Genomic DNA, 23,133 nt, shown 5'->3' on the forward strand with positions numbered 1-23,133 from the left:
GAATGACCAGACTAGGACAGGCCAATGGTCCACAGCCCACTATCCTGTCTTTCGACAGCGATCGGCAGCAGAGGGAATGAACAGAACAGGGCAATTTACTGAGCAATCCATCCCAGCTTCCAGCAATCAGAAGTTTATGGACACCCAGAGCTTGGGATTGTCAGCACCAGCCAGTCACAGATAGGCAAACAAGGATTAGATCAGACCAGACCACAACCAGCAGGGTGGCCTCTAATAATGCTTTTCTGCATCTCATGAGGCTGTAAATCAGCAGCACCTGTGATCCAGTCTGGCACCCCCCCAGCAAATAGCACTGGGTTGTCCTGGGCCCAGAGAACACTCAGAACAGGAAAGCACATGCCTTACGGGTGAGAGCACCAGGTCTACCCTTTGCAATACAAGGGCAGGAGGAAGCCTTCTGTAGCTGGTTTCTACTTCTCTATCAGACTCAGATTTGTATCCGTTTTCAACAGCAGGTTTAACTGGGCTCCCTTTCTGAGTTAACCCTTTAACAAAGTTCTGCCTGGGACCCTTCTGCTCCTCAGTCACAACCTGCTGTCACAGGACTAGAGAGCTGAGGCGAAAAGGGGAGATCCACAGGAGAGGCAGAAGGAGAAGTGATATAGCAGCAGCACACATATAGGAGCAGGAAAAGGTAGTTGAAACAGAGTCAGAGTCCCCCAGTGTGATTGTCTGATAAAGGGGTGAAGGAAAACCTTGTATCAATACATCAGAGGGAGGACACGGTAACGGTTCATTAAAGAGAAGGAGCAAAGTACCAGCCTGTGTAGGCAGGAGAATTCCACAGAAACATCTCCGCAATACCAAGGATGGTGAACCAACAAACATCTAGGGAACGTTTTGGACTTATTCACTGCTGAGTCTAAGTTCTACTTCCCACTGTTTGGGAAAAGCTTTAACCCACAGCAAACAAAGGGATACACGGATGATAAAAAAAATCTGATTTCTTAATTTATCAATCCACTTGTAGCAAAGCAGCTATTCGCAGGACAACGATACCTGGGATACAGGAAATTCTGCAGATGTCCAGGTTCTGCTAGGGAGTTAAGATGTACTTTGAAATGTCTTTACCATGTGCTTTACAAGTCAATTTGCTTCACGGCCTCTCTGGGAAATGCTGTAGGCCAGTGTAATCACTCCAACACCCCACCCCAGCAGAGATCCTGACCATTCATCCTATTCTCTCTCGAAGTGGAAGTTAGTACCTGACTGCAGCAAAGCCTAAACTTCTCTCCAAGCAAAGACGCACCTGGGTGTGGAAGCAGAGGTGAGAGAAAAGCCAGGGCCTTGATGAATGAGGAAAGCAGTTAGATACCTTTATCATTTCTGGATCTGCTTCTGTCTCCCCCGTCAGAAGATTCTTGGTTTTCTGGAACCGCCGACGTTTATATTTATTTATCACTAGAAGGAAAGAGGCAGGCAGGCAGACGTGAGTAATGCTGAATTCTTCCATTTATCAGTAACACACTCTGCAGGAGGCAGCCGCCCAAAACAGATCCACTTCAAGCAGCATCTCCCTGCTTCTCCTGAGCTCATGATTTGGGACAAAGTGGACCACTGACCAGGTGAATGAAAAGCATCAGTTCTTAGCACTTCCTGAACATCCTTCGTTCAAACTGGACATCTCGTGACCCCCCCCAACCGCCTGTGGGGTCACGACACCCAGTTTGAGAAAACCTGCTTTAGATGTATACAAATATTAAAAAACCCTATTCAAGGCTCACAGTAAATTAATATAAGAAAAGCATCCAATGGAGACAGAATAGCTTCTTAAGAACATAAGAATGGGCATACTGCATCAGACTAAAGTTCATCTAGCCCAGTATCCTGTCTTCCAACAGTGGCCAATGCCAGGAAATGAACAGAACAGAGAATCATCAAGTAATCCATCCCGTCATCTATTCCCAGCTTCTGGCAAACCGAGGCTAGGGACACCATTCCTGCACATCCTGGCTAATAGCCATTTGAACCCTGTTATAGTATTGGCCTTCACAACATCCTCCGGCAAAGAGTTCCACAAACTGACTAGGTTGTGTGAAAAAAATACTTCCTTTTGTTTTAAACCTGCTGCCTATTAATTTCATTTGGTGACCCCTGGGTCTTGTGTTATAAGAAACAGTAAATAACACTTCCTTATTTACTTTCTCCACACCAATCATGATTTTATAGACCTGAATCATATCCCCTTTAGTCGTCTCTTTTCCAAGCTGAAAAGTGCCAGTCTTATTAATCTCTCCTCATACGGAAATCCTGACTCCCTGTATTACACAGGACTTCACCTAGTTACTCCGGCATCGAGCCCAACGGTTTGTCTGGCTAAAGTATACCTTCCAGAAAGGCAGTCAGCTGGAGAATCTGCCCCTTCCCTTGGCAGTTTGCACCCATGGTTAATCACCTCACCGTTAAATTTGTGCCTTATTTCTAATAAAAGTGTTTGGCTTTATCTCAGTAGCAGCCTTGCATATTTCAAAGATGGTCTCTGCAAAAGCCACATTGGAGAGATTTCTATAAACCTCACTGAGATTATGCTCAGATGACATTCTACCTAGCTTCATGTTACATGACAAAAGACAGCCACATTCCCATCCTACGCAGCACAACACACTCCCTTTCCAACACAAAATTGCACCCACTCACTTCTGATTCATAGCACATGGCTTTTCTGTAACCCTCTAGGATCATCCCAACTTCTTCACGACTTCTCAGAAATAAATTTCACTTACCATTTTCCAGAAACCAACTCCTAGGTCTGTTGATGCCCATCTGTGTGTTTGTTATGAACACACAAACATGTCCCTTTCCAAAGGGCATTTATTCAAATTTGTATAATAAAAATAGAGACAGAATTTAAAGCCAGAAGGGACCAATCTCTAGTCAGACTGTAAAAGGCCCTTGAATTAATTCCAATCTTGATTTTAAAGAGAGAGTCAGTGATGGAGAATCCATGAAAACCTTGTGACTTTACTAAAAATAACTGGGGGGAGGGAGTGGGAGTGCGCAGAGGAATGACTGCTGAGCCCCATGGGGGGGGGCACCCCTCCGCCACAGGGAGGCACAGAGCCCCCGCTCCAGCCCACAACCGTGGTGCATAGTCCTGGCTCCAGTCCTGGGATGCACCAACAAGGGAAAGTCAAGTACAAGTAGAGAGGTTCTTTTACCTCTGTATTTCCAACTGGCGTGACCACTGCTGGAATAGTGTGTCCAGTTCTGGTGTCCACAATTCAAGAAGGATATTGATAAATTGGAGAGAGGTCAGAAAAGAGCCATGAAAATGATTAAAGTATTAGAAAACCTGCCTTTTAGTGACAAACTCAAAGAGCTCACTATTCAGCTTAACAAAGAAAAGATTAAGGGATGACTGGATTACAGTACCTACCTGGGAAACAAATATTTGATAATGGGCTTTTCAGTCTAGCAGTCTAACATGATCAATATTCACTTGTTTGTCCAGTTGCCAGGGCAAATTGTCCCGATATTTTGCACTCCGGTGCACAGGCGGAAGGGGCTCACGCCCCCAACTCAGCCCCGGCCCCCTCCCTGCCCCATTGGATCCCTCCCCAAATCCCTGCCCTGGCCCCGCCTCTTCCCCAAGCTCTCCACATTCCTCCTCCTCCCCCCTCCCTCCCAGGCTTGCACGAATCAGCTGTATGGCAGTGCAAGTGCTGGGAGGGAGGAGGGAGAAGCAGGATGCTCTGGGGAGGTGGAGGTGAGGTGGTGTGGTGGGGGGCGGGGAGCTGCCGGTGGGTGCTCAGCCCCCACCAGTTTTTCCTATGCTTCGGCGGCTTTTTTTTTTTTTTCCTCTGCCGGTGACCCCCACACTGCCCCGTGCCCCGATATTTCATGTCTCTCATCTGGTCACCCTAATCCAATGTCTGGAAGTTGAAGTTAGAAAAATTCAGATTGGAAAGAAGGTATACATTTAACGGTGAGGATAATTATCCATTGGAACAACTAACAAAGAGTCATGGTAGATTCTCCATCACTGGGAATTTTTAAATCAAGGTTGAAATTTTTTTAAAGTAAGATTTTCTACTTCAAAAGGAATAACGTTGGGGAAGTTCGCTGGCCTGTGCTGTACAGGACATAACAGTAGTGGTCCTACTACAGACAAAAAGAAGGGGGCACGATCAAGTAAGTTTGAGAGCGACTGCTGTAGAATCACACCACGGCTTGCCACACAAAGGGTACATGTCACCAACACGGCACTATGGTAGCCTCTCAGTTAGTTCTTCTAGTATTAGAACACTTCTGTACTATGACACCAGTTATCACACACTGCTCAAGCAATATATATATATATATATATAAAAATCAGACAGTCATGGAGTTTAAGGCCAGAAGTAGGGTGACCAGATGTCCCGATTTGATAGGGACAGTCCTGATATTTGGGCCTTTTTCTTATATTTGCGCCTATTACCCGCCACCCCTGCCTGATTTTTCACACTTGCTATCTGGTCACCCTAGCCAGAAGGGACCACCTGTATTCCCTGTAAGCTGCGTACTTGAGTGGCTGCACAGGAGAGATTCAAGTGCCGCTCAGCTGATTAGCAGAGTCCCCCAGCCAGCAGCATGTGTTCAGGTGCCCCTCCCCCAACGCTGATTTCCCCAGCAGCCAGCTCACACTCTCTCCCTCCCTCTCCCCATGTACCCCATCTCTGCAGAGCTGGGGAGGGGAGACAACAGGGCTTAGGACAGAGCAGGAGAGCTTTCCGTGTGTCTTAAAGAGACAGTGCATGTTTTCCCCAGCAGCCAGCACCCCCCCCCCCCCCACATACTTGTATTATTGCTGCTGTTACTCCTTGGTACTTCCTGCAATGCACATATATTCTCTGTAATTTTATTCTTTCAAAAGGTGTTTTGACTGGTTTATACATTTCATAATTTTTATTTCTCTTTAAATTTGATTCTTTGAGTAGTGAGTTCTAAAATGCCTAACCTGTCCTGGTAGAGTAATTACCCCTATGGTAACTTTTTAAAAATATATACAGATTATCTCTAGGTTTTTTGTTTCTACTGGTGGCGCACATCCGCACATACCTCGGTACACGTAACATTTATTCCGCACATGGCTAGAAAAAGTTAGAGGGAGCACTGGGGACCACCACCTCAGAGTCTGACCTCCTATACATCACAGGCCAACAGTACCCAGCAAACACACAGTAAACTCAACAACCAACATTAGACCTAAGCATTACAGCTCACAGGAGACTAGGCTATTTCGTGCCACAGGCAGAGAACAGAAGGGACCGAGAGGCACCAGTGCCCAAGATCCCCACAATTGCAGGGAAATGATTATATGAGATACACCCAGATAATCTTGGCAAGTGACCAGCACCCACCACTGCAGAGGAAGGCGAAAAACCCCAAGATCCCTGCCACGCTGACCTGGGGGAAAATTCCTTCCCAACCCCATGTATGGCAACCAGTTCAACCCTGAACACGTGAGCAAAAACCAGCCAGCCCAGCACCCGAGAAAGAATGCTCAGTGCCACCTCAGAGCCCTGGCCCACCCCAGCCAATGTCCCATCTCCAGCCATGACCATCCCTGATGCTTCAGGAGAAGGAAATCAAACACTGTTGAACCCCACCACTCATGCCAGCACGAGCTGTCTTACTGCGTGATGTGTGAACTGTAGCAAGTCTTCTGTACAAGTTCTTCTGTTTGGGATCGGGATGGAAGCCACTCTTCGTAAAAAACACATGGACGTACATGGAGCCATTATGCTGCACGCTCTGAAATCACACACACCAACAGGACAGTTAGCCTCTTCATTCCCTGCACTGGAAAACCAGGAACGACATTGCCTGGGCTATGCAGAGCAGTAAGCATCAAGAAGTGTTCTGTTCCTGTCAAGACACATTGCCTTCCTCTTCTGGATGCACTAATAGTATCCGTTATGCTCCAGTGAGTCCACTGGCCAATACAAAGTGATATGGCTACTCCCTGTGCAATGAAAAGGCTTAATACGTAGAGCCTGTATGAGGGGAACATCATGATACTGGTTTTATAACTAGATTTACAGATCTCTACAATTCTAAACATAAAGCTTCATCACCACACTATCGTTGCTCTTTCCAGGCAAGTGCCACGCCCCCCTACTCCAGTCTGCTGTTTGTTTATATTACTACAGTGCCGAGGCGCCCCAGTCATGGACTAGGACCCTGTTGCGCAAGGTGCGGTACAAACCTAAAACAAAAGACAGCCTTGCCCATAAATTAGTTCTGTGCATAATATGTATGAACGGTGGGAATGGCTGCTCTTGGAATGCTATTTGTCTAATCATGAATGGCTAAAGGAGGTTTCCCATGCACTGTCCGGTCATAAGAAAGGCCGGAGCCCACTCTTAACCATACACAGGCTGCAAAGTATTAAAGCTTTTGGGGTTACTCAAGAGATGAACCCGTGACGGATGAATAGGACTTTTGTATTACAGTAACACCAGGGGGCCTGAGGGAGATGAAGCCCCATTGTGTGGGAGCTGTTCAGACATGGATGGTTTGAAAAACGTGAAGCTTAATAGCAGACAAGACCAAGTGGGCATAAGAAAAAGAATGTGGGTGAGAAGTTGAGAACAGCGATGGGATCACGTGGCCCCATCACCTCAATGGCTCCACTCGCAACCTGGCTCCCACCACATCTTATCTTTGGCTCTACCCACAGCCCAGCCCAGCCCACTCAGCAGCTCCAAGTAACTCTGGGGTTTTTTTTAAATGTTTATAAGATTAAAAACTAAAAGACAACCAAGCCAGGCCTCGGTAATCCCCAAGGGCCGTCTGTCTGCCACTGCAGTGGTCAGTGTCCTGCAGCAGCAAATTTTTAGGAGGGGTTTGGAGAAAGGTTGGGTAGTGGCTGTACAGACCAATTTAGAGACGATGATCCATGCCTACTTATGGCCCAGAAGCAAGCACTAAGGGAGCTACAGGCAAGCAGCCTATTGAGGCAGACACTGCAGGACTGGCAGAGGACCACTTGCTAGCAAACAGTAACAGCTAGGAGGGCCCTGAAGAATGATAGCATGCAGCTGAAGTCTGACACAAGGCCAAAGGGGGAGCTAGCGGAGCAAACGGAAGAGGGAGAGTAATATAGTCCAACTGAGGTACCAGGAACACTATCTCAGCAGTGGCATTTTGAACAGGCCAGAGGTAGCAAGGAGCCAGAGTCAGGATGGGACATGAGGGGCCTGGGTGAGAGTTTTAGTCATATGGGCAGAGAGAGATGGCTGGGTTCGAATAAAAGAAGATCATAGAATCATAGACTATCAGGGTTGGAAGGGACCTCAGGAGGCCATCTAGTCCAACCTCCTGCTCAAAGCAGGACCAATTCCCAACTAAATCATCCCAGCCAGGGCTTTGATAATCCTGACCTTAAAAACCACCTCCCTAGGTAATGTTCTAGACTTCACCATTACTGGCAGAGCAGCAGCTCGCCACCACCCAAAGACAGCACCCATTTGCAAACAAGGAAATGGGGCTGGTTTTGCAAGCTGACCAATGCCTTGTGCAGGTACACCTCAGCATCCGACTCCTGCTCTGGAACACAAGGACAGAAAGGACATTGCAGGCAGGGGATTTATTGCTGGCCAAATCAGGAGAGTGAAACTCAGGCTTGCAATACAATGCCAGCTACACCTTACTTATGGAAAGATCAGTCACTCTGTAAGATCCCTGAAGGCTGCAGAGGGAAAGCCTGCAATGCCTTAGCCTAAGCATTTAATCTGAGGCTTTAAAAGGAGGACAGAGCAAAAAAAGGGGAGAAAACAACTCATCTCCAAGTCAGTGCTCCATTCTATGGCCCATTATCCAGCGTCAGGAGAAAAACCACCTACGAAGAGAGAAATCAGAGTTATGTACTAACCTCAGGAATGTCTAACTCTGCATAGCGTTCATAGCACCCATCTGCATTCTCACCACTGGTCCAGTCACCATAGACAAGGTCCCGTTGCTCCCAAAACAGTGCTGAGGTGACATTAAAATCTGTAAAGTGCTCATGCTCTGAGATATACACGTGAAGATCCTGCAGGGAGAAGAGAGGAGGGTTGCTTCTGGCAGGCAGTTCAGCGTGATGGTGACATCAAAATAGCGCAGGGAGGGTGGGTGAAAGGGGATACTCCCAGAAGCAGATAGCCACCCCGGGTGGAACTCCAACTGAAATGCTGTTTTACTTACCTGGGAAGTGCAGTTCTGCTCTGACAAGTGGCCCCTTTTGACTCAGCAGATGGCTCGCAAGACAACAAAGTTCGCACTGCTGGCTAACGTAAGTTTCTCCTGCTTTTGACTCCTGTTAACCATGCAGAGGCAGCACAGGAATGAGAGGGGAACCGGGAGTCTGTTGTGGCTCATGTGTCATCAGGATCTTTAGCCGTATGGCAGGACTTGGCAGTTGGCCTCTGTCATAGCTATGTGATCCACGCAGGGCAACGCGGTTGCAAAAGTTTACATGACTGTACAATCTTTATTGCTGAGCCAGAAAGACCCCAGCTTGACTCTCAGATCCCACGATGGGTTTGCAAGGAAAACAGCTCTATATCTGTAAGCTGAGCAGGTTAGCTATGCAATCACTAAGGGCTTGTCTACATGGGAAAGTTATACCAATATAAGCTAAGGTCTGAATATAAACAGCTACAGTTATACTAGTATAACTCCCTGTGTAGACAGTCCTATTCCCATAGAACAGGGCCTTTTTGTGTGTGTGTGTGTGTGTGTTGCTTGGGAAGAGGTTTAAACTAAACTGAAAAAAACCACTCTTATTCTGGAATAAGAGTTTCTGCACAGGGAGTTACACGGGTATAGTTGTACAGATATAATTAAATCTGTACAACTGCAAACACTTTCCTAAGTAGACAAGCCTTAAAGGCTTTTACATAAAGCACTTCAGTGTAGATGCTACCTTCACTGACGGAAGGGATTCTCCCATCAGTGTACGTAATCCACCTCCCCCAAGAGGTGGTATCTAGGCTAGAATTCTTCCATCAATCTGGCGCTGTCTACACTGGGGTTAGGCTACGTCTACACAGCACACCTTACAATGGCACAGCTGTGCTGCTGCAGCCGCGCCGTTGTCAGATGCGCTGTGTGGCAGTTCTTTATCACCGTGAGAGTGCTCTCCTGGTGACAAAATAAACCACCCCCAACGAGGGGCAGCAGCTTCATCATCGGGAGTAGCGCTGTCCACACCAGCTCTTTTTGTTGTTAAAACTTTTGTTCTTTTGGGGTGTTTTTTCACAGCCCGAACAGCAAAGGTTTTAGCAACGAGAGTGCCAGTGTAGACACAGCCTCATGTCGGTATAGCTATGCCTCTCAGGGTGTGGATTTTTCACATCCCCAAGAGACATAGCCACACCGATGTAAAATTCTAGTGTAGACCAGGCCCAAGATAGAGAACATGGAATAAGTTCTGTGATGTGACAAATCCATCTATGCTCTGAGGCCACAGTGCCACGCAGAAGAACTGCTGCAAATCTACGTGCTTATGACACTGTCCAACAACAGACTTCAAAACGCAAGAGCCAACCTACAGCAGGAAGTGCACTAGTGTTATCAGGTCCCTTTTAAAGTTAAGAAAACTGAGACAATGAATGAGCACTTTGCTTCAGCTGCACCGTGGAGCAGAGGGTTAGGGGCAAGGCACCACATATTCAATGTCAAACTGGGACAACCCCCATGGCAAACACCTCCCTCCAGGCAGAAGGGAACAGAGACAGCTTCACTGGCTCATCTCCCTGGGTCTCAGCTGCTGCACCATTCTCCAGACAGCCCTGGTCACCACCTGCACTTCCAGCTTTCCTGTTGCCAACTAGCCCCCAACTCTTGCACCTGATCCCTACAGCTTGGTCCCACGGAGCAGTGCAGGGAACACATGCTGGAATCCAACCAGCTCTCCACTTGTGGGGAATGCTGCAGAGCAAAAGGTGGGTGCAGACAGGATCCAACAGAGCAGGGAGACAGGACAAAACATCAGCACTCAGGTCACAGCAAAACCCACAGCAAAACAACTCCGCAACCTCTTGGAAACATGCTAAGTTTGCAGGTGCAGAACCGTGGAGTCCATAGGGTCCTGAGTGAATGGGGATTCACACCTGAGAGCTATTTTGTGGTCTCTCTGCAGCCCTGCACTGGCATCACAGCAGCAGTTTCTGCTTGTCTCAGTTTTAAGGTTATACAACTAGAAACATACATTTTTAAAAGAAATGAGAGCTGAGATTCTGAGCCCAATTCTGCAGCGAGAGGCAAATACTCAGGGCCATGGTTAGAGGCACAGGCCTGGGAGACAAAAGACTGTAGCTTGACACTAGTCTGCCACAAGTTTCCCACGTGACTTTTGACAAGTCCTCTTGGTGCTTTGGTTACCCAGTGTGAAAATGGGGGAGGTGGGGGATGATGTGTGGGCAGGACGTGAGTGCAGCTGCACAAAACCGAGGTGACATGCATGGTCAGTCAGCGGAAGAGAACGGTGAACCTGCAGCGTCCCAGCCCCACAGCAGAGCCTGTTGGCACGGACCGATTCGCGAAGTTCCGATCCGTGACAACCACGGAGCTGACAGGGAGCAAAGTCAGCTGGGCGAACGCTTTACAAACTTTGCTGGACATGCTCAGCATGTGATGTCCAAACCCAGTGTACTCTGGAAAGAGGCAGGACACCGCTCCCCAGCAAGAGCTAGCCCAGCTTTCAAACTGCCACTACTTCAGCTCCAGGGCTGCTCGAATAAAGGCCACAGGAATCTGGCAGTGGCAGGTTAGGGCTCATTTCCCAGAATTCTATTTTCACTTCCCTTCTCCTCAAGCTGCTCAAACTTCAGAGCTCGAGCCCCCAAGTCTCCTAACCAGCATCTGGCTGATTTGCTGGGGGAAGAATGTTTCCCTACCACATCCTTCTCTGCGTCCCACCATGGATGGGAATCGGAAAGAACTCTTCCAGACTCCTATCCCTTAATGGAAGGAAGTTATTTCGGGGCTCAAAACCACTAGCCAGGAAACCATGGTTTGGGGACCAGGGTGTCCCTTGCACACTCAGGACAAGATTTTTCCACTGGCTCCCATTTTTCCTCCCTTTTAAACCTCTCACTCATTTCCCTCATCCCCACTTGTTCTCACTCTTCCCCACCTGTCTCTTCTCATTCCCACTTTACTCCTGGGGGAATTCTGCGCCACTGCACATGTGCAGAATTCATGTCCCGCAAGGACTTGAATTCCCTTTGCTTTCTGACAGGGAAGCAAAGGGAATCCACAAGAGCGGTCATGCAACGCTCCCCTGCAGTATGTTTTGGGTGCCCAGGACAGCCAGCAGAGGGCAGGACTGCGGAAGACCCAACTGGTGGCTCCTACCCTGTGCTGGGCTCAGCTGCTAGTCTCGGCTGGGCTGAGGAGGATGGGACCTTCTCTTCCCCTGCACAGCCTCCAGGACTGGGTCAGACCCACCCCCAGATTTCTTCCCAGTCTTCAAGAAGCTCTGCAAACACCTCCCCAATACCCTTTTTGCACCCACTGCTCGTCAGCTGCAGGGGGAGGGATCATCCAACCCCGTTGCATCCAGCCTCCCTCATACCTAGACCCTCCCTCCGAGCCTCACCCCCCTACACACCTAGATCCCCACTCCACTGAGCCCCACTCCCCCAGCATCTGGACCACCCACTGAACCCCTTACACCCAGACCCCCCCTGCTGAGCTCTATTCCACACACTCCCAGACTCCTCACCCTCACTGAGCTCCAACTACCTTCACCTGGACCCCCCTGCAGAGTCCCATTATCCTTGCACCAAGATCTCCCACTGAGCTGCTCGCACCCAGACTGCCCCACTCAGAACCCTCTCAACCCGCACCAGGATCCCCCCAGGCTAAGCCCCTCCACGCTTGGATCCTGCCGAGCTGAGCCTGCCTGCCCACACCTGGTGCACCTGGCACAGAGGGGCAGGGCTCTGGGGTGTTTCTGGGGCAGGCATGGTCCTTGCGCTGTATCAGGGTCGGGTGCAGCCTCACCAATGAGTCCATGTCACAGCGGGGAGCTGCAGAGTGATCGCCCACCTCCATGCAGCCAGTGGACTGTGGTCCCCAATGCCATGCTGGAGCCTCCACATTTAAAATGTGCAGAATTTTAAAATAGTGTGTGCAGAATTTATTTATTTTTTTGGCACAGAATGTCCCCAGGAGTATCACTTCAATTCCTCATCTGAGAGCGAGGCCTGGGTTTTCCCGCTCCCTAGCTGCTGCCTGGCATTCCTACAAGTGCTGCTCCTTTCAACTCATCATCTAGCCCTCTGCAGCAGCTGCACTGCTTGCCCTGTTGGCTACGTGACCACCTCTCAGGTGCACTGATACTCAAACTGCCCTGCCCTCACAGGGATGATCCCTGTAGCTGCAGCAGCTCCCACCTGGCCATGCCCAAGAGAGACAGGAAGGTTTCTGGGCTAGTTTATATGCAGGAGAGGAAGGGGTTGCTAGGTTCCCTCTATGCCAACCTTCCACACCAAGGAACAAGGCTGCTCAGGAAAGGCCCCTTGCCCCAGGAGAAGTCCAATATGGAGAGAGAGGGGCAGTGACTATGTAGCAGGCTGGGAACTGGAGACGCCCTTGGGAGCAGAAGAAAGGGAAATGAACTCCTCACCCCTAGATTCTATTTATGGCAAAATCCCAGTGGGACCTGGAACTAGGCCCACATAACTCAGCTGAGTTCACTCCAATCAGAATACACTGAAAAAAATGCCCTTGCCTTTGGAATTCATCAGCTGCATAAAGTTAAATGTACCAAAGCATGACCTCCCTCCCTCCCCCATCACCAAAACAGCCCTTTCCTCTCAAACGCTTCCTAGAAACACTCCCCCTACCACGTCCCCCTTCCCAGAATTAGTCCTCTCCCCTCCATTGCATCAATCGCTTTTTCAAGGTTATTTTCACACCCACAAGGGCTAGAAGAATTTTTTTTTTTATTTTTTTTTTAAAAGGAAAGCTGAGATTCTGGAAGACGTCTGATACAGGGTGGATTCTGCAATTCTGTGCAACATCGGAGACCCATACTGCACTTTTAGAGCATCTTGAAGATTTTGGCCTGTGTCAGGTACATTGACTAATTCAGTCTTCCCACCCCTGGGAGATGGTATTATTTTCCAAGTAGGGGCACTGAGGTGACATGACTTACGCCAGGTCACACAGTGGCAGTGCAGGGTTCATTTCCCAGAGTTCTAGTCTTAGTGCGCTGCCCCAAGCACTAATTACTATCCTCCTAGGACAGGATGATACAGACACCTGGACCAGAGGCCATATTTGCCTTACCTCTGAGATTGGCCGTAACAACTGTCTGATACCCATGCAGTTGCAATGGCTACCCCTACTCAGAACCTGGGTCAGCTAACAGGCCTGCTCCTTTCACCATTACCATTAAAGTGTCTTTAGGGAAAAGGTTGCGGCTCGGAACGCGGGGTGCTCCGCCAGCGCTACTCTGATCCTGTGGTGCCGGCCCACGACGGAACCAACTGCTGATGGCCCAGATGATAAAGATCCTATGGAAGAAAGAGGGGGAGTGAATTAACACTGAGATTTTACCCAATCCTTTCTGACACAGCCAAATGCCCCCCTTAATCACATACCAGAAGCCCCATACCCCAAGCCTTCAACTGAAGTGCTGACAGATCTGTTAGGAGGACTGTGCTTGCTGGATGGCCAGCCAACTCTGTAAGGAAGAAGCTTTCACTGGTTTCTCTCAATCATGTTGCTTTCTCAGACTTACAGCCTGTGGTCATGAGGCCCAGCCAAGGCAAACTGATTCTGTGCCAGTTCACGGTTACAGACTCCTGCTGAGCAACACTATGAAAAACTGACTAGGTCTGTGCTGGAAACGAAAACCAAGTACGCTCAGTACGTGCCATCGATTCAAAGAGCTGAGAGAACACCCAGTGAGATGAACGGGCCATTTCACACCTTTGCAAGCCTCATATGGGTGTGCAGAACATGGAGCCTTATGTTAGGCTCCAATATGAGGTCCCAAGTTTCTCCTCCCACTTGCTGTCTCTAGCTGGTAGATGTACTCTTCACAGCCCCTCTACTACCACTTTCCCTCCTCCCTCTGGCCCTTCTAGCTCTACCATGGAGAGGCTGGGCAGCGTTGGTAGCTGAGAAGGAGCAAGGTGTGCCCAGCAGGAGGTTCCCATATGCCCCACCCCCGCAGGTGCCCTATAGTCATAACCTCTTCACTGCCACCCCCACTTCAAGAGAAGACCAACGGAAATTCACAGCCAAACAACTTACAAGCAGAACAGTAGTTGCCTCGTTTCCGACAAGACCCTGAACGAGGGGCTACATTTGTAGCTCCTGGTTTTCAGAAGTTTTAAGTTTAGCTTTTCTCCACATTCTGGTAGGGTACAAGGCAGCATTCACCAGGCAACCTGAGCTCTGCATTAACAAACCTCTTCGGCCAGCCAAATAGTCCATGAAAAAGCCAATGAATTCTCACACCGCTCGACAGGGCAAGGCGATAGAGTAAGTGAGAATTTACTGGGATACACAGACCACAGAAGTTGGCAGTGAAGTCAGCTTTTAGTTAAATACCCCAAACCTAAATGCACCTATGGAAGGCTGTGCTGACGCTTGAAAATAAACTATAGCGATACCAGGGACTGAGAGAAGCCCTAATCACACAGAAATCTGCAGTACTGAATCCCTACCTAGTAGATTCCAAGGCCAGAGGGGACCACTGCGATCAGCTAGTCTGACCTCCTGTATAGCATAAGCCAGAGAACTGCCCCAAGATAATTCCTTTTGAACTACAGCCTATCAAACGCTATTCAGCCCTTTGAGCTAAGAGAGGGCAGGCCAAGTAGATATTACAATGGATTTTGTACACTTAACACTGAAACAGCTAACTATGTGTTGCACATTTCCAAGTGGAAAGTCCTTACTGCCAGCCCTTCTGCAAGCTAATTTGCCTTAAATTGAAAAGTTCAAAGTTCCAATTCTTTCAAGGTTCAGTACCGCAGAGGTATGCCAGTTACAATACTAAGTGCCATAGCCAATAGTTACACCGAAGACTTCGCAGGTAGGAATTTATTTTCTAGAGCAGTTAGCCATAAAAAACTTGTTAAAAATGTGTTAATGACACAGAACCAAGAGAGGCAGGACATTTCAGGCACTGAAGGTGCGTGCTGAAATTTGTGTCCTGCACGTCTCGCATCTATTCTGAGTGCCACATTCCAAGCTCAACTTCTTTATCTGAAGAAGCAGCAAAGAATCCTGTGGCACCTTATAGACTAACAGATGTTTTGCAGCATGAGCTTTCGTGGGTGAATACCCACTTCTTCGGATGCAAGCAGTGGACCCACGAAAGCTCATGCTGCAAAACATCTGTTAGTCTATAAGGTGCCACAGGATTCTTTGCTGCTTCTACAGAACCAGACTAACACGGCTACCCCTCTGATTCTTTATCTGACCAGCCCCCTCCGAGTCACTGGACTGAATTCCCACGTATGCTCTGTTGAATGTAAACTTCCACTCTTTCCCCTCTAGGCCTCTGCTCTACTCTCACCTCACCTGCTGTCCCCACCCTCACTGCAAACAGTGCAAGCCCCAGAGTACACCTACACCCTGATTAAAAAAAAACCCACACCACCAAGTCTCAGAGCTCAGGCTCATGGTTTCAAGCTGTGGGACTAAAAATAGTGTAGAGACACAGGCTGGAGCCTGGGCTCTGAGACCCTCTCCCCTTCTGGAGTTCTATAGTCCTGCAGCACAAGCCCTTGAGCTTAAGTCAGCTGATGTGCCAGTGACGGATGTGCCATGGGTTTTTTATTGCAGTGTAGACATACCCTCAGAGCCCTTACTGTTCCACATGCCAGCCTGGCCCATGCATGGAACAACCCTCCAACTCTACTACCCCTGCGACTAGATAGGTTTGTTCGAATCCCAGGATTTTTCAGGAAAGCAAAGTGGCCGAAGATTTAGTTCTCTCTCCTGGCTCAATGAATCTTTTTCCTGGCCCACGGGCAGGAAGCTGAGTTGTGATCACTCCCGATGAGAGTTTGCCAAAGCAGCCGAGAGTCAAAGCAGCCCATGAAAGAGTAAGAACATGATCCTGGTGGTGTCAGGGAAAAAATAAATTCCTCCTTTTTGAGGACGTGGCATGGGGAGGTGGGTTATTTTGACGAGGCTGGGTGCTTTGTAGAGGGAAGGCCGGGGCATGAAGGGCCTATGAGGCTAAAAAAGGGGTGGGGTGGGGCAGATGGGGGAGAGCTCCTTAGAAAGTGGTGGGCAGTGGAAATCACAGGGGAGTTTGGATTCTGCCGCCTCTGGTGGAGATCCTCAGTCTGCTGCCCACTATAGCCATGTCATAGCCACCTTAAGGTGGCTCAGAGCGGAACACAACGCTACCATGTGCTGGATATACAGAGAATCGAGGGCAGGGTGGAGAACAAGTCAGGTCCTCAAGCCTGTGGGTTTTAGCAGGACAAGTCAAAGCACAGAGAATGTGTACAAGACAAAAAACAACAGCTGTGACCACAGCTCATCCTGCTGATCAGAATTGTCTCACTGGTCCCTCATGCTTCCCCATCGCTTTCATGTTGTATCATGTCTGTCTTTGATTGTAACCTCTTTGGGGGCAGGAAGATTAATCGATTCCAAGGCCAGAAGGTACCATTGTGATCATCCAGTCTGACCACAGGCCAGAGAACTGCCCCAAAACCATTGCTAGAACAGAGCTTTTAGAAAAACATCCTGATTTTAAAATGGTCAGTGATGGAGATCTCCAACCCTTGGTAAATTGTTCCAATGGTTAATTACTCTCACTGGCCCAATCTGAATTTGTCTAGCTTCAACTTCCAGTTATTGGATCACATTAGACCTTTCGCTGATAAACTGAAGAGCCCATTATTAAATATTTGTTCCCCATGTAGGTATTTACAGACGAATCAAATTGCCCCTCAAGTCTCTCTTTATTAAGCTAAATAGATTCAGCTCGAGTCTCATTACAAGACGTATTCTAATCCTTGAATCATTCTCATGACTCTTCTCTGACCCCTCTCTGATTTATCAACATCCTTTTTGAATTACAGACAACAGAACTGGACACAGGGTTCCAGCAACAGTCACCAGTGTCAAATACAGACATAAAAGAACCTCTACCCTACTTAAGATTCCCGTTTATGCATCCTAGGATTGCATTAGCTCTTCTGGACACAGTGTCATACTAAGAGCTCATAGCAGCTGATCCTCCATAATCTCCAAACCTTTTTCAGAGTCAGTGCTTCCCAGGATAGAATCCTCCATCCTGTAAGTATGGCCTAAGACTCATCAAGTCTAAGGGGAAAAACAATTGAAGACAGTTGGCAGTTTTTCAAAGAGACATTATTAAGGGCAAAAGAGCAAACTATCCCACTCTGTAGGAAACACTGAAAGTATGGCAAGAGACCACACTGGCTTAAACCAGGAGATGTTCAATGATCTAAAACTCAAAAAAGAGTCCTACAAAAAGTGGAAATTTGGTCAAATTATAAACGATGAATATAAACAAATAACAAGCGTGTAGGGACAAAATTAGAAAAGCCAAGGCACAAAACGAGCTCAAACTAGCTAGGGACATAAAAGGAAACAAGGAAAACATTCTATAAATACATTAGAAGCAAGAGGAAGATCAAGAACAGACTAGACCCATTACTCAGTGGGGGTGGAGGGGTGGAAACAGTACAGAAAATGTGGAAATGGCAGAGGTGCTTAATGACTTGTTTCAGTGTTCACCAAGAAGGTTGGTGGCGACTGGACATCTAACATAGTGAATGCTGGTGAAAATGAGGTAGCATCAGAGTCTAAAATAGGGAAAGAACAAGTCAAAAATTAGACAAGTTAGGAGTTTTCAAATCACCAGGGCCCGATGAAATGCACCCTAGAATACTCAAGGAGATGACTGAGGAGATATCTGAGCCATTAGCAACTATTTTTGAAAAGTCATGGAAGAAGGGAGACATTGCGGAAGACTGGAAAAGGGAAAATATAGTGCCCATTTATAAAAAGGGAAATAAGGACAACCCGAGGAATTACAGAGCAGTCAGCTTAATTTCTGTACCCGGAAAGATAATGGAGCAAATAATTAAGCAATCAACTGGCAAACACTTAGAAGATAATAAGGTGATAAACAACAGTCAGCATGGATTTGTCAAGAAGAAATCATGCCAAACCAACCGGATATCTTTCTTTGACAGGGAAACAAGCCTTGTGGATGGGGAGGAAGCATTAGATGTGGTATATCTTGACTTTAGTAAGGCTTTTGATATTGTCTCACATGACCTTCTCATAAACAAACTAGGGTAATACAACCTAGATGGAGCTGCTATTAGGTGGGTGCATTACTGCTTGGAAAATCGTTCCCAGAGAATAGTTATCAGTGGTTCACAGTCATGCTGGAAGGGCATAATGAGTGGGGTCCTGTAGGGATCAGTTCTGGATCCAGTTCTGTTCTCACAGACTCACAGACTTTAAGGTCAGAAGGGACCATTATGATCATCTAGTCTGATCTCCTGCACAATGCAGGCCACAGAATCTCACCCATCCACTTCAATAACAAACCCCTAACCTATGTCTGAGTTACTGAAGTCCTCAAATTGTGGTTTGAAGACCTCAAGCTACAGAGAATCCTCCAGCAAGTGACTCCTGCCCCGTGCTGCAGAGGAAGGCAAAAAACCTCCAGGGCCTCTGCCAATCTGCCCTGGAGGAAAATTCCTTCCCAACCCCAAATATGGCGATCAGTTAAACCCTGAGCATGTGGGCAATATGTTCAATATCTTCATCAATTAGTTAGATAATGGCATAGAGTCCACTTATAAAGTTTGTGGATGATACCAAGCTGGGAGGGGTTGCAAGTGCTTTGGAGGATAGGATTAAAATTCAAAGTGATCTGGAGAAACTGAAGAAAGGGTCTGAAGTAAATAGGATGAAATTCAGTAAGGACAAATGCAAAGTGCTCCACTTAGGAAGGAACAATCAGTTGCATACATACAAGACAGGAAATGACTGCCTAGGAAGGAGTACTGCGGAAAGGGATCTGAGGGTCATAATGGATCACAAGCTAAATATGAGTCAGTGTAACGCATTGTAAGCAAGACACGAGAAGTAATTCTTCTGCTCTATTCCACGCTGATTAGGCCTCAACTGGAGTATTATGTCGAAATTTGGGCAACACATTTCAGGAAAGATGTGGACAAATTGGAGAAAGTATAGAGAAGAGCAACAAAAAATATTAAAGGTCTAGAAAACATGACCTATGATGGAAGATGGAAAGAATTGGGTTTGTTTAGTCTAGAGAAGAGAAGACAGAGGGGACATAACAGTTTTCAAGTACATAAAAGGTTGTTACGAGGATGGAGAAAAATTGTTGTTCCTAACTGCTGAGGATAGGACAGGCAGCAATGGGCTTAAACTGCAGCAAGGGTGGTTATGCATTGTAATAAATTGCCCCGGAAAGTTGTGGAATCTCCAAAATTAGGGATTTTTAAGAGCAGGTTGGACAAACACCTGTTAGGGATGGTCCAGATCAGTGTTTCCCAAACTGTGTTCCACACGATGTGAATAAGTGTTCCGTGAAAGAATCATAATTAGAAAAAAGGGTCTAATTTTTTTTTTAATTTTAAATTTGGCATATTTGAAGCATAGTTTACAACTTTTTGAATGACTATAATTTAACATAAAACTTTTTCAGTTATTGATACATCTTGTATTGAATATCATGGCGTAAAGAGAATGTGGCACGTCTACCCCTTTTGGGTACGTTTCAGTTAGTGACGTCGTACCCCTTCCGCTCAAGGCTGCGCGAACTGCAGTGGTATGCACACACCATTCTCTTTACGCCATGCTGAATATAACATTAACTCAACACGTTCAAACCTGTGGGTCTTTACTGTGTGTATGATAAGCACAACTAAACTAGCTTCGCTCGAAACAATATAAATATTTGTGACAAAATTTGACAAAAATCAGTATTTCTAAATATTGTTACTAAATCTAATCACCATGGATTTGTGGCTAAAAGAAGGAACTTTGAAACAAAAAGCAAGTTCTTCTGGTACTCCAACTGTGGCCGAAATAAACGAGCAAAATATTGTGACACTTTAAAGGGAGGATGAACAATCACAGTCTTTTGTTGCCGAAAAATCTGTTAGTACTAGTGAGTTATCCAAGGTGAAAGAATTTCCACTGAAGTATATCAAAAAACAAGAAGCAGGTGTTAAAAGACCAAAACGAAAGTATGATGAAAGTTATTTGCCTTTCGGTTTTACGTGTGTTGGAAATAAAGATGTTCCTGATGCGCAGTGCGTCGTGTGCATAAAATACTAGCAAACAGTTCATTGGCTCCTGCTAAACTTTGTAGGCATTTGGAAACCAAGCATGCTGAATACAAAGACAAAGATATAAGTTTTTTCAAGAGGAAGCGTGACTCACTTGGAAATTGTAAACTTTCGATGATTAAAATTGCTAACAGACAACAAAAGTGCAACAGAGGCATCTTATCGACTAAGTTACCGTATAGCGCTTGCCAGAGAAGCTCACACTATTGGAGAAATGCTTATCAAGCCTTGCGCGAAAGATACTGCAACGTTCATGTTGAGCGAGCAGTCTGGTAAAAAAAATTGATGCTGTACAGTTGTCAAATAATACTGTTGCACACCGTATTAAAGATCTTGCTGATGATATAGAAAAGGAGCTAGTTTGCCAACTGAAAATTTGCCATGAGTATTCACTGCAGCTAGATGATTCCACTGATGTTTCAGGACTTGCTGTGCTACTAGTATCTGTCCGATATAGATTTAGTAAAAGCAGCAAAGAATCCTGTGGCACCTTATAGACTAACAGATGTTTTGCAGATTTAGTAACATTACTGAAGAGGACCTGCTCTTCTGTGAATCTCTGCAAAGCTACACAACTAGAGAAGAAATATTCAACTGCATCAACGATTTTATCAGAAAGCATGAAATTAGTTGGGGAAATGTATTGATGTATGTACTGACGGGGCTCTGGCAATGATTGGGAAGATGAAGGGAGCTGTAACGCGAATCATAAGCGTGGCACCAGAAAGCACTAAGAGCCATTGTGTTCTACACAGACAAGCACTTGCAGTTAAAAATATACCAGCATATCTGAAAATTGTGGTCGATGAAGCTGTACAAATTATCAATTTTGTCAAATCTTGACCACTTCAATCAAGGTTATTTAAAATTTTGTGAGAGGAAATGGGTAGTCAGCACAAAGTGCTGCTTTTACATACAGAAGTGAGGTGGCTATCCAGAGGAAAAGTGCTTGTGAGGCTTTTTGAGTTTCGCAGTGAACTACTGGTATTCTTCACTTCAGATAATTCAGGAGGAAAATTTAATGACTGTGTGACAAATTCCTCATGGCTAATGAGACTTGCGTATCTTGCAGATATTTTTGCAAAATTAAATGAGATTAATCTGTCGCTGAAAGGAAAGAATGTGACCATTTTTACTACAATGGATAAAATTTCATCATTAAAAAAGAAACCGGAATTCTGGGCATCTTCTGTAGAAGAGAATAACTGACTGCTTCCCTACTGTACATGAATTTCTGACTGAAATAAATTCTACAGTCCATGAAGAAGTTTCCAGCCCCATTTTACAGCACTTACGTGACTTGCAGACCTCTTTATTAGAATATTTTCCTACAACTACTGATAATGCTTGGGTTGGAAATCCATTTGTAATTACAGCCAAACCTGTCAGCTTTACTGCACATGATTATGAAAGCCTAATTGACTTAATTTCTGATTTGAAACAAAAGTTTAAGGAACTCCCGCTGAATAATTTTTGGAGCAGCCTAACAGAAGAGTACCCTAATGTGGCTAAACGTGCAGTTTGAGTGCTCCTTCCTTTTGCTACAACTTATTTGTGTGAGACGGGATTTTCGTATTATACTGCAACAAAAACCAAATATAGGAATAGACTGGATGCTGCGCCTGACATGAGGATTCAACTTTCCAGCATTATTCCTAATATTAAGCGAATTTGTGATAGAAAAAACGCAGGAACACCAATCCCATTAAAGCCAAATTTGTATTTTTGTTTATAAAAAGAGATTTTCCTAGTAAAAATCTAATTTGTTTGGTGTTTGTGTATATATAAAAATAGTTTTTTTTAAAATAGAACACTTTTTAATTTTGACTCTTGCACTTGATTTTTGTACTACTTTATACATGCTTTCCAGTTAGAAATTGTTAGTTCAAGTTATTTTAAATTTGTACTTTTGCTTTGTTTTATACAATAAAATATATTTGAGCATAAATAACGCAATTTTTTATTTGAAAACCAAACGACTACAAAATAATATTATAAGCGTTCTGTAACAGGCTAAGAAGTGTTTCGTGGCCAAAAAAGTTTGGGAAACGCTGGTCTAGATAATACTTAGTCCTGTCTTGAGGGCAGGGGACAGGATTAGATGACCTCTCGAGGTCCCTTCCAGTTCTATGATTCTATGACTTGTAGGCTCTAAAGCAGGGGTCCCCAAGCAGTGCCCGCAGGTGCCATGGCGCCAAAATTCGGTGGCATTTCGGCAGTGACACCTCTGGATGACGCTGCTTGCCGCCGACAAAGAGCGTCATCCAGAGGTGTTGCCGGCGCCATTTCGGCGGCGATGCCTTTGGATGACGCTGCTTGTCAGCGGCATTTTGGCGGATGCTTGTCCGCCGCCACGGTCCTCCGTGGCTCGTCGTCTGGCGCCCGCCAGACAAAAAAGGTTGGGGACCACTGCAAAGGTTTGCATTGTTTTGTTTTTGAGTGCAGTTATGTAACAACAACAAAAATCTACCTTTTAAAGTTGCACTTTCACAATAAAAAGATTGCATTACGGTACTTGTATGAGGTGAATTGAAAAATACTATATCTTATTTTTACAGTGCAAATATTTGTAATAAAAACAAAAAGTGAGCACTGTACACTTTGTATTCTGTGTTGTAATTTAAATCAATATATTTGAAAAATGTAGAAAAACATCCAAAAATAGTTAATACATTTCAACTGGTATTCTATTAACAGTGCAATTAAAACTCTGATTAATTGCAATTACTTTTTTTGCGTTAATCGCATCAGTTAACTGCAATTAATTGACAGCGTATTTTTAATCTCGCCTCACACG

The 23,133-nt window shown here is 46.0% G+C and overlaps 1 protein-coding gene across 2 annotated transcripts in view; it reads right to left on the reverse strand.

Annotated features, from left to right (window-relative positions):
* Window positions 1-23,133, reverse strand: part of CLPTM1 (CLPTM1 regulator of GABA type A receptor forward trafficking) — a 40,298-nt gene that overhangs the window by 13,363 nt on the left and 3,802 nt on the right. For both annotated transcript variants that reach the window (XM_039509671.1, XM_039509672.1), the window contains exons 3-6: window positions 13,388-13,511; window positions 7,877-8,035; window positions 5,637-5,754; window positions 1,337-1,422 (exon numbers count right to left, since the gene is read on the reverse strand). In XM_039509671.1, coding sequence (XP_039365605.1) covers window positions 1,337-1,422; window positions 5,637-5,754; window positions 7,877-8,035; window positions 13,388-13,511 — 487 coding nt within the window. The remainder of the gene's footprint in view (window positions 1-1,336; window positions 1,423-5,636; window positions 5,755-7,876; window positions 8,036-13,387; window positions 13,512-23,133) is intronic.

This window comes from Mauremys reevesii, linkage group 22 (assembly GCF_016161935.1).
Source record: "Mauremys reevesii isolate NIE-2019 linkage group 22, ASM1616193v1, whole genome shotgun sequence".
Taxonomy (NCBI): domain Eukaryota; kingdom Metazoa; phylum Chordata; order Testudines; family Geoemydidae; genus Mauremys; species Mauremys reevesii.